The sequence below is a fragment of the Lucilia sericata genome, unplaced genomic scaffold, assembly GCF_015586225.1.
Source record: "Lucilia sericata isolate MDLA Ls3-8-SP2 unplaced genomic scaffold, ASM1558622v1 Contig000299F_arrow, whole genome shotgun sequence".
In the NCBI taxonomy this organism is placed as follows: Eukaryota; Metazoa; Arthropoda; class Insecta; order Diptera; family Calliphoridae; genus Lucilia; species Lucilia sericata.
The window spans coordinates 162,327-175,568 of NW_023994324.1; the positions used below are offsets into that span (position 1 = coordinate 162,327).

General features: G+C 27.2%; 1 protein-coding gene across 1 annotated transcript in view; it reads right to left on the reverse strand.

The window, feature by feature from the left end:
• Window positions 1-3,239: 3,239 nt before the first annotated feature.
• The window catches only part of LOC119603380, a 59,998-nt gene continuing 49,995 nt past the window's right edge, over window positions 3,240-13,242 (reverse strand). The window contains 1 exon segment of the mRNA XM_037955397.1: window positions 3,240-3,786. Coding sequence (XP_037811325.1) covers window positions 3,596-3,786 — 191 coding nt within the window. The 3' untranslated portion in view covers window positions 3,240-3,595.

A 13,242-nucleotide genomic window follows, 5' to 3' on the forward strand; every position in this document is an offset into this window, starting at 1 on the left:
AATTGACAGTTATTGAGGACAAATCTTGATTTTTGTTGAAGTTGTATATAAGAAGTCTTGAAAAATACTAAGCAACAGATCAGAAAATACTTTCTGTAATATAACAGTTTTTTCCAATCTAAACGATGGTTTTTGCTTAAGCTGATCCAACGGTTTACTTTGAAACCTATAAAAGAAAATATTTTTTTTAAATTACCTTTTTTTGTAAAAGAATAGAAAGAAATATGTTTAAATATTGTTTTAATATTTTTTTTTATAAACGCATAAATGTTTATTATTTTTATTATAAATTTAGTTTTGTTTTTTTGTTTTCAGCTCATACAAATATTTAGTTTGTAATTTAATTTAAATCAAATTTTTGTTTTCTTATAATTTTGCATTTACTTATTGTCAAGTCTTCTTAATTAAATAATTTTTTTATTTATTTATTTTTTAAATTAAATTTCATTTTAATTTATTAACTAATGTCTAAGTTCATTTGTTTATATTTTAATAACTACAATATATATGCTTTTTTTATGTATAGCCTATATGTAATACCAGACATATTTTCTAAATTAAAATATTTAATTAATTGCTTTTTGGTATAAATTTTATTTTAACTAATTAAAAAATAAAGTAAAAGTAATTTAAAAAAAATAATTTATATTTCTTTATAAAAAATGTACTAAGTTTTTAATAGAAAAAACTTGCTTAAAGTTTAAATTTAATGAAAACTAATTTATAGGTTAAGTAACACTACTATTGAAAACAAATTATTATAGTTGAAGTTACTAACAAGCTCGTTGGTTTTATTTTGTGAAATGTTTTCTTTCTACAAATTAAAATCACTATATATGATGATAACTACTGAAATAGGTACCTGTGTTGCAGGGAGTCGGAGTTTTAAAGAAATCATTCGAGTATCCAACTGGTGTAAACTGTTCTATAGTCTTAACCGATCTATAATCTTTACAATAATCTTAATATATGTACATATATCACGACTATGTCATTTTAGCTATAAACTATGATATAGACAGATCTTTAAATAGTCTTGACTGATATACAGTCTTGACTATAGCACAACCTATAATCTAAATTAGATTGATCTATATTCTTGAATATAAACTAATCTATGGACGTGATCATAGACTGAACTGTTATAGTCTTTACCATAGACTGATCAATAGTCCTAACTGCAGACTTGACTATAGACTGATCTATAGTCTTGACTATAGACTGATCTATAGTCTTGACTATAGACTGATCTATAGTATTGACTATAGACTGATCTATAGTCTTGACTATAGACTGATCTATAGTCTTGACTATAGACTGATCTATAGTCTTCACTATAGACTGATCTATAGTCTTGACTATAGAATGATCTGTACTCATGACTATAGACTGATCTATAGTCCTGACTATAGACTGATCTATAGTATTGACTATAGACTGATCTATAGCCTTGACTATAGACTCATATATAGTCTTGACTATAGACTGATCTATAGTATTGACTATAGACTGATCTATAGTATTAACTATATTCTGATCTATAGTATTGACGATAGACTAATCTATAGCATTGACTATAGACTGATCTACAGTAGTGACTATAGACTGATCTATAGCCTTGACTATAGACTCATCTATAGTCTTGACTATAGACTGATCTATAGTATTGACTATAGACTGATCTATAGTATTAACTATATTTTGATCTATAGTATTGACGATAGACTAATCTATAGCATTGACTATAGACTGATCTATAGTATTAACTATAGACTCATCTATAGTCTTGACTAATGACTGATCCATAGCCTTGACTACAGACTGATCAATAGTCTTGTCTATAGACTGATCTATAGTCTTGACTATAGACTGTTCTGTAGTCTTGACTATAGACTGATCTATAGTCTTGACTATAGACCGATCTATAGTCTTGACTATAGATTGATCTGTAGTCTTGACTATAGATTGATCTATAGTCTTGACTATAGACTGATCTATAGTCTTCACTATAGACTGATCTATAGTCTTCACTATAGATTGATTTATAGAGTAAAATATAGACTGATCTATTGACTTGACTATAGACCGATCTATAGTCATAACTATAGACTGATTTATAGTGTGAACTATAGACTGATCTATTGTATTGACTATAGACTGATCTATAATCTTGACTATAGACTGATCTATAATCTTGACTATAGACTGATCTATAATCTTGACTATAGACTGATCTATAGTCTTCACTATAGACTGATCTATAGTCTTGACTATAGACTGATCTGTAGTCTTGATTATAGTCCTGACTATAGACCAATCTATAGTCTTGACTATAGATTGATCTATAGTCTTGACTATAGACTGATCTATAGCCTTCACTATAGACTGATCTATAGTCTTCACTATAGATTAATTTATAGAGTAAACTATAGACTGATCTATTGACTTGACTTTAGACCAATCTATAGTCTTGACTATAGACCGATCTATAGTCTTGACTTTAGATTGATCTATAGTCTTGACTATAGACTGATTTATAGTGTGAACTATATACTGATCTATTGACTTAAGACTGATCTATAGTCTTGACTAAAGGCTGATCTATAGGCATAACTATAGTCTAGACTATAGACTGATCTATAGTCTTGACTATAGACTGATCTATTGTCTTGACTATAGACTGATCTATAGTCTTGACTATAGACTGATCTATAGTCTTGACTATAGACTTATCTATATTCTTAACTTTAGACTGATCTATACTCTTGACAAAAGGCTGATCTATAGACAGATCTATAGTCTTGACTATAGAATGATCTGCAGTCTTGACTATAAACTTGTTTATAGACTTATCTATAGTATTGACTATAGACTGATCTGTAGTCTAGACTATATACTGATCAATAGACTTAACAATATATTAATCTATAGTCAAGGCTATACAGAAAGGTTAATCAATATTATCAACTTTAGCCTGAACTGTCTTGACTAAGTACTAGACTGTAGTCTATACATATTGAATATATATTTACTGATAGTCTTGACTATAGACTGATTTCAATTAAACTTGAAACTCTTCCCCAAATACACAAGTACTTCACTATAAAATAAAAACGTTTTGTGATTTTTTTCGCTTTTGCTAACTAAAATTTAAATTTATTAATAAATACATAATTATCAATATTAAACAATTTTTTATATATATATAAATATAAAAAATACAATATTAAATAAATAATAAATAGAAATTTTTTTATAAATATTTAATAAAAAAAAACAAACACAGTTATATAATAATTTCTAATAAAATTTAGAAGATGAAAATACATACTTGTAATAGCTATGAATACGTTATAAAACAATACAAAATACAACTGTGTTTGTTAATTTAATTAATTATAAAATATTATGTTTATATTTTAAACAATAGTTCGTTGATCGTTTCTTAATGATTTAAATATATATATATTTGTTTTTGTTAAATAGATTAATATATAATTTATTTATAGAGCAGTACGTACAAACGATTGTCGCAAATAGTTGTTGTTAAACAAATCGATCGAACAATCCTACCAGTAATATATTACTTCCATAGTCAACATTTCGGTGTATTACTACTGGACGTACTGCCAGTTTCTAAATGTTGCATCAACAATTGTTGCAAATTAACACGCAAAGCAACTTCATCATTGATAATCTGTTTAATCTGTGTCATATCCTGTTGCAATTGTCGTATGGCAGTCCATAATTGACGTAGAGTTGGTGTCATATCCTCATTTTCCAACCCTAAATATAACAATATCGTAATTGTCATCGGTAGTTACATCAATTTAAGCATTTAAACAAAACAATTAATTGTTTAATTGAGTTGATTACAATAATTCGTTGTAGAGAGAGATAGTTACGACGCAGTATCAGAGAGGGGGATAGTGTGTGTGTGAAAATAAAACAAAAAAAAAGAGAGAAATAAAAACACAATGACAAATGTGTTTTGTTATGGAAAAGAAAAGAAAATGTTTAAACAAAATGACCTTTTTGCATAAAAAACGATGATGGCTTTCAGTTTTATGAAGTATTTTGTAGATATGTATACAAATTAAGTTCAATTTAATAAAATATATTATTTTTTTATATATAAATGCATGAAAAAAAACATAGAGGATGCTTAAAAGTAGATTATTTACACGCAAAAATCAATTTTAATAAATTATAAAACAGTTATGGGCAAAATAATAGTTACGTTTTGTGTTCTGGCTTTATACTGATCTATAGTACAGATTATAGACTGTTCTATAGTCTTGACTATAGACTGTTCTATAGTCTTGACTATAGACTGTTCTATAGTCTTGACTATAGACTGTTCTATAGTCTTGACTATAGACTGTTCTATAGTCTTGACTATAGACTGTTCTATAGTCTTGACTATAGACTGTTCTATAGTCTTGACTATAGACTGTTCTATAGTCTTGACTATAGACTGTTCTATAGTCTTGACTATAGACTGTTCTATAGTCTTGACTATAGACTGTTCTATAGTCTTGACTATAGACTGTTCTATAGTCTTGACTATAGACTGTTCTATAGTCTTGACTATAGACTGTTCTATAGTCTTGGCTATAGACTGTTCTATAGACTGATCTATAGTCTTGACTATATACTGATCTATAGTCTTGACTATAGACTGATTTATAGTCTTGACTATAGACTATTCTATAGTCTTGACTATAGACTGATGTATTATTTTGACTGATCCATGTTTTTTATTATATACTGATCTAAAGGCTTGACTATAGACTGATTTATAGTCTTGACTATAGACTTGACTGATCTATAATTTTGACTATAGACTGATCTATGGTTTTGACTATAGACTGATCTATGGTCTTGACTATAAACTGATCTATGATGTTCACTGTAGCCTGATCTATAGTCTTTAATTTTGACTGATCTATAAGCTTGACTATAAACTGATCTACAGTCTTGACTAAAGTCTAACCTTTAGTCTCGATTATAGACTAATCTATAATCTTGACTATTTACTGATCTTTAGTCCTAACTATTGACTGTTCTATAATCTGAACCATAGTTTTGACTATATAGTCTTGACTAGAGACTGACCTACAGTCTTGACTAGAGACTAGAAAATACTTTTTAAAAAAGTTTTTCTCACAAAGTTATCTTTGGAAAATTTCTCTAACATACTTTACATCATAAGGACGTACACGTTCCCCTTTTCCATACCGATTATCCATTATTTTGCCCACAGCTGTTAGAGAATATAAAAGCAAATATGCATCATAAATAATTAAATAAAATATGTAGAATTTTACATAAAAAGAGAGCATAGAGCAAGTAAATAAGAATTATTAATATAAATAAAACGCTTTTTTCATAAAAAAACAAAACAAAAACAAACACTTCATAAATTGCTGCAAAAATTCAAGATAATTAATTAGAAAAAATATAAAAGTAGAACAATATTTAATATAAATACATTAAAATGTGTTTTTTTACGATTTTTAATATAATTTTAATAACATCAATAAAAAACAACAGACTTGTGCCAATTTAGAAAAAAAAAATAATTATAATTAATAAATTTTAAAGAAAAGGAAACAAACAAGACAAGACGACGACAACAGACTGGGTAAATATAATATAATGACAGATGTTTTATTATTATTTTTAAAGCTTCCTTCATATAATTTTTTATTATTATTAAAGAAATTTAATAAAGTAGATAGTTATATTTAAAACATTGAGCAAAAATTGTTGAAGATAATATAGTTAAATAAAAGAAAAGGCAAACAAAATATTTTAGAAGTTTAATATTTATTTGTAGCATTTTTTGATTATATTTCTTTTAGATTTTATTTTATTTTTTTCTGTTTATTAATCTTTGGCAATAGGTTAGTATGTATGTGTTATGGCTAAACAATTTCATTTTAATGTTTATTTATTTTAAATATATTTAAATAGATTGATAGTGATACTTTTCTTTTAAGTTATTGTAGTATTTCTTTTAGATATATGACAACACATAACAACACTGTGATAAATTAACAGTTTTGATTTGTTACTTAACAGTTTCATAACGGTAGACAAAGTGTAAAGTTATTTGAATGTTTTTTTTTTACTTAAATGACAAATTTGTTTATATCTTAACAATTCTTTTCTTTATTTGTTTAAATATGCAGATATTTTGTTATGTAAATTTTGTGCAAAATTAATTCAATCAATAGTATTTTATAATTGTATTAATTTGCAAATAAACAAATGTTTAAACTTTCTTTTTTATCACTGTTATTATCAGTTAACAGTTCTGTTAAAATTAATAGAAACAGTGTAATATGTATTGGGATCAGACCTGGGATAAATGCATTAAATGTGTTAATGCATTAACAATTTTTTCTACATTAAAAAAAATTAATGTTAATGCAAGTTTATTGCATTAACATTAACATGGGTACATTTAATGCATTAAATTTGCATTAACATTAAATATTTTTAAATTTAATGCATTAATTTTACATTAACATTAAATATTTGTGAAATTAATGCATTAATTTTGCATTAACATTAAATATTTTTGAATTTAATGCATTAATTTTCCATTAACATTAAATAATAAATAATAAAATTAATGCATTAATTTTCCATTAACATTAATGTATAAAATAATTTATAAAAATAAGAATACAGCGCTAAAGACCTCGGTCTAACAAAATTCAAGTAAAATTGAATGTGTTAAAGTCCTTTCTAATAAGTCCTATACTCGATAATACATATTAGAAGAATAGTATCACTTCCCAGATATTCCATTTTTAGTTTATTTTGTTAAAGTTCTTTCTAATAAGTCCTATACTCGATAATACATATTAGAAGAATAATATCACTTCCCAGATATTCCTTTTTTAGTTTATTTTGTCTGTGGAATCTTATATAAATATCATATTTAAAACACACAAGTTTGAATGGAATATAGGAGTTATTAGAAAGGACTTTAACCTATTTAATTTTAGTTGTTTAGTTAGATCGAGGTCTTTTGAGCTGTATTTTTATTTATGTTTATCAATTTTTATATATATTAATGTTAATGGAATATTAATGCATTAATTTTATTGCTTATTTAATGTTAATGTAAAATTAATGCACTAAACTCAGATATATTTAATGTTAATGCAAAATTAATGCATTAATTTGAAAAATATTTAATGTTAATGTAAAATTAATGCATTAAATTCAAAAATATTTAATGTTAATGGAAATTTAATGCATTAAATTTTAAAAATTTAATGTTAATGCAATATTTTTTACATTAAATTAATTTTTTTTTAATTTAATGTTAATGCAAAATTAATGGAAATCGCCCAGGTCTGATTGGGATATCAGACCACTTAGGTGAAGCTTAAAGCATGATCTAAACTGCTGCCTTTTAAAAATAGTTATATTTAAATAGATATTGTAGAAAAGACTAGTCTATAGTCTAGTCTAGTCTATAGACTAGTCTATAGTCTAGTCTAGTCTATAGACTAGTCTATAGTCTAGTCTAGTCTAGTCTATAGACTAGTCTATAGTCTAGTCTATAGACTAGTCTATAGTCTAGTCTATAGTCTAGTCTATAGTCTAGTCTATAGTCTAGTCTATAGTCTAGTCTATAGTCTAGTCTATAGTCTAGTCTATAGTCTAGTCTATAGTCTAGTCTATAGTCTAGTCTATAGTCTAGTCTATAGTCTAGTCTATAGTCTAGTCTATAGTCTAGTCTATAGTCTAGTCTATAGTCTAGTCTATAGTCTAGTCTAGTCTATAGTCTAGTCTATAGTCTAGTCTATAGTCTAGTCTATAGTCTAGTCTATAGTCTAGTCTATAGTCTAGTCTATAGTCTAGTCTATAGTCTAGTCTATAGTCTAGTCTATAGTCTAGTCTATAGTCTAGTCTATAGTCTAGTCTATAGTCTAGTCTATAGTCTAGTCTATAGTCTAGTCTATAGTCTAGTCTATAGTCTAGTCTATAGTCTAGTCTATAGTCTAGTCTATAGTCTAGTCTATAGTCTAGTCTATAGTCTAGTCTGTAGTCTAGTCTATAGTCTAGTCTGTAGTCTAGTCTATAGTCTAGTCTATAGTCTAGTCTATAGTCTAGTCTATAGTCTAGTCTATAGTCTAGTCCATAGTCTAGTCCATAGTCTAGTCTATAGTCTAGTCTATAGTCTAGTCTATAGTCTAGTCTATAGTCTAGTCTATAGTCTAGTCTATAGTCTAGTCTATAATCTAGTCTATAGTCTAGTCTTTAGTCTTATCTTTAGTCTAGTCTATAGTCTAGTCTTTAGTCTTGTCTTTAGTCTAGTCTACAGTCTAGTCTTAAGTCTTGTCTTCAGTCTTGTCTATAGTCTAGTCTTTAGTCTAGTCTTTAGTCTTGTCTTTAGTCTAGTCTATAGTCCAGTCTACAGTACAGTCTACTCTACAGTATAGTCTAGTCTATATTCTAGGCTATAGTATAGTCACTTGTCTAGTCTATAGGTCAGTATACGCAGATCATCCTTAATAAAGTCAAGAAATTTATTCTTAGAAGCGTAATAAAACGCTTCGTCCGTCTGAGTGAAAATTTGCTCCTCAATGCCGTCTTAAACCGACAATCAAATTATTCTCTCTCCCAACCTTAGCAGAATACATAGAATGGTTTTGGTCCAACTAATATAAAATATGTATGATCTTCCTAAAATTAGCGATCGTATGAATCCAAAGGGAATCAAGCGCTATTTTTATCAAGTTTTTCTAATAGCATAGCTTATGTTTTATCTTTGATACAGAAAGAAACAATTAGTTAGGTTGCATGATTCTCCTTTATTTATACGAGAAAACAGTGATCTCGAAAGAATCTTTAAATAGATTCTGAAACTTGTTTGAGACAGCCTAGATCGTGAAAAGGCCATGAACCAAAATATCTTATTATGCGATTTTGTAGAGTATGCAAACACATACTAGTCTTTAAATAGATTAGATTCTGATACTTGTTTGAGTCACCCCAGATCATGAAAGAACCAGGCAATCACATAGAAGGTTCGTTTACAAAGAAAAACTTCGACAAGTGACTACTACATATATATAAAAAGGGATGAAAGACCTGGTCTGAGGATTTTGGTAATAGTGGACCAACAGAATAATTGCCAATTATGTTAGCTAATCGATAGGAATATACATTTTTATACATACGCAGGCAATTTCATTCTCCAGATTAATACAATTGTCTACATTTGTTTGGATCTATTGACATCTCGAGATGTAATTGTCGAATTCCCAACTAAACTCCAAATTTAATCTTGTCCTATGTCAAAGTTATTCAGGAAAACCAAAAGTGCACTGTAAATTGTTAATGAAAAAGAAATCGTTGATGAAATTTATACATAATTTACTTTAAAATGTATACCAATTCCTTCCTTGAGTTCTAAAATAGTATTTTAAAGCAATTATATAACAAATTTTGAACCATTCAAATAACTTTTCCTGATTATTTACCCATAACTGTTAACATTTTTTAAGTTATTTTATATTTTAGACACTATAAATCTACACTAGATTTTTTAAACTAAATGGTTTTAAAAATTATATTAAAATATATAAATGGCAAAATTATCATAAGGCTTTATCCGGAAAACCATAATATTGATGTTTATTTAAAATTTTAATTTAAAAGCAAGAGAAGAAACATTTTTAAAAACTTTAACAAAATTTAAGACAAAACTATTTAATTTATCAAAAATTTAGTAAACAAAATTAGTTTTGTTAAAAAAATTCTAAGAAAATTATATATAAAATCTCTTTTGAAAAGCTTTTTTAAACAAGCTTGTTATTTTGAAATTCTATTTAATTTATATTTATAATTCTCATTTGGTTTAGTTTTTTTAGCTTAAATAGCAAGCTTACAGTTTTTTTTTTAGAAAAAAAAGTATTTTATGGTTTTCAGGAATACTTACTACAAGTTTTTTTTTAAATTAAACGTTCATTTTAACAAGTACATTTAAATCCTAGAAAAAAAAAAACAAAACAATAGATATAAAATATAAATAACTTTTTTTGAAAAAGTTGTTTTTTTTAAGTAGTTAATTTTTAAATTATTGTTATAGTAATGAAACTCTTTCTATTATTATTATAATTTTTTGTAATTATTATACATATACTTCTAAGGAAACCTAATAAGCTAAGGTTTTACTTTAAGTACAATACTATTTTATAGTTAAATTCCCTAAAACTTAAAAGTTTCCTAAGAAAACTTTATTAAAAGCTAAATTTAATAATGAGCAATTAAATTGTTCAAAAAAATAGAATTAAGAAAACTAAAATTTTATAAAATTTTGTTATACAATAAAACCTCTAAAATATAAGACCTTATTTAGGAGTTCAATTTCTATTCTAAATGTATTGCCAATTTATCTAAGTCTAAAGAAAATTAAATTAAAGAAATTTGTACGAAATGATAAAGGTTGTTCTACTAATATCGTAAAATTTATTGCACATCGGTTAAAATTTTGAAGACTAGTACTAGTTATATACTTTATCCATTTTTATACCATTGCCAGAGTTGCCATTTTAATATATTAAAGAACTTGAGAACTAATATGCTTATTACTTTGAATCCTGAAGATTATGGGGCTGTAGGACCCACGATCAATTTAAGTTTCATCTGAATTGTTAAGTAAGTTTAAAACATAAACATTATGACAATGCGGATAAAACCAGATTCTTCATGATTCTAACTTCCCCTGTAAACATTATTGGAGTACATAATCCGTTTAGAACACATATGTAATGCCGGCATGGACCATGTTTATTTTCATGAAATGATCACATGATCCTCATCACAATGTTAAAGGGATTATATGTTTTCCATATATTTGGATTAGTTTTGGACCAGTCCTAATCCTGTGAAGAGTATTCTTTACAACTTTTTCAGAATTATTGCAATCCGATATCGCGTTAATTTGTCCCTAAAATATTGGAAATTCTTTACATAGGATTGGTAATTTGAAAGTTTAGATCATAAATTCCAGTATTGGCCTGGACATTTTCACTTTTCTCATGGCTTTAAGTCTTGTCTGTTCAATGTATGTAGGACCTTATGCAATACAAACTTGTAAATAGCCCACATTCCAGAACCATGGTCTTAATTGCTTTAGATCTAGGCCAGTTCTATTATACAATCAAACTTACCCAATGAATAAATTACACGAATCTGCCCTAGGAATATACATAATTTCCGAAAGATTTTCTAAAAGAGATTTTCCAGGAACCAAATCAAATATAAAATATTTTCACTTTCTTCTTATTGTCATCATAGTTATCGGATAAAGTTACTCATCTATTTTATAATTGGGCTAATTTCTCGAAACTCAAATATGAATCCTTGGTAGAAAATCGAACCAATCTAATTCGTAATTGAAACAATTCTCGAAAGATTATCTACCAAAAGAAGAATACGCTTTGTATCATCACTCCGAAAAAGCAGGAAAGATGCTGAGACAATGCTCAAAGGTTTGTCATCACAGTCTACTATCGGATGCTCTTACGATGAAGACATGATGCCTAAGGTACGGCAATCGTAGAGTGCTCAAGATGGTCTTAATAGCAAATATATGGTTTGAGGAAAATTTAACATTACCCGCGGTTTTTTTAAATTGTAGTTTGAAAGCGGATTATTAGTCAGATTCCCAATCCGGTAGACGAGAGAAAACGTTAGCCAATTCATCTGCGATATTGTTGCCAGCATCAGGTAATAATTTTAAATCTATGACCTTATTCGATTGTAAGAAAGCCATAACCGAATAATCCCAGAGACGTAAGTTTAACATCATATGGGTACCAGGCCATTCGGAAGTAGTCGACAAGGCAAACAAAAAGCGGATTTACTTGCTTTAAAGGAAGCACACGGACCCCGAGAATGCGGGAAAGATGCAGAGATAATGCTCAAATGTTTGTCATCACAGTCATTAACAATCGGATGCGCTTACGAGAATGACACGATGCCTAGATGGTCTTAATAGCAAACATATGGTTTGAGGAAAATCGAACATTACCGGCGTTTTTTTTTTGTAAAATGTAGATCGAAAGCGGACACTTTATGGGCTTAAACTGGCATCAGGTGATAGGCTTAATCTTTGACCATATTAGATTGTAAGAAAGCCTTAACCGGATACTCCTACATAGGTAAGCTTTGCATCACATGGGTACCAGACTACTCGGGACTAGTCAGCAAACAAAAAAAGCGAATTGCCTTTCTTTAAAGGGAACACTAGGTAGTTAAGTTTGCGAACGCAAAACTATTCGAGGGCCTCTTGGAATAATGAAATGGTGGGTATAACCGCAATGATCCTATGAGATGACCCTAACGACCAAAATTTGAAGTCCGAGTATGATGACACGTACAAAATGGCGGATTATATGCTACACATTCTCTCACTTAAAATTCATAATCCTAACTCAAAGTATGGCTTAGTTTTCTAAACTAATTTACTTATAAATCCCTAAAGCTTCTCGAAAACTAAATAATATCTACATAATGGTTTTCTACATACATAAATCTTTATAATTATTAATTATTTAATCCAGTTTTATAACTTAACCTATAAAAATATAAAATATATGCAAAATATTCTTATTTGCATTAATTTTTCTACCCAATACTCTAAAAAAACTAATGTACTCATTTGTAAAAAATAATCGTTGTTCTTGAAAATTAATAGAAATTTAAAAAATTTTACATTAATGAGTACATTAATACATACATACTTATTTATATATAAAAAACAAAAAACTATTTATTAAAGCTTTTTTGGTTTAATTATAGAAAAACTAAATTTTAACAAATTAAAAAAAAATATCATAATAAATATGGCAAATATTGCAATATAATTTTAAAGCAAATTCTATTTGTTCATTTATATATCTTTTTTTATAAAAAACGGACGGTTTTTATATTTATTTTCTTTTAAAAGAAGAAAAATCACTCAAATTATAAATTGTTTAAGTCTTAATTGAAAGAAGTTTAATATATTACTTCCATGTAAGTCTATAAATTTTGTTTGTATGAATAATAAAAAGAATAAACTGCTTTAAATAATAAGAATAATATTAGTCACTCACAAAATTGAACGTATACTTTGAAACTAAGGAAATTTAAGAAAATTGTGCGAATTGAAAAAGGGGATATGTTTGTTTCTAGAGTTCGAAAATTTCTTGCACTTTGAACTTA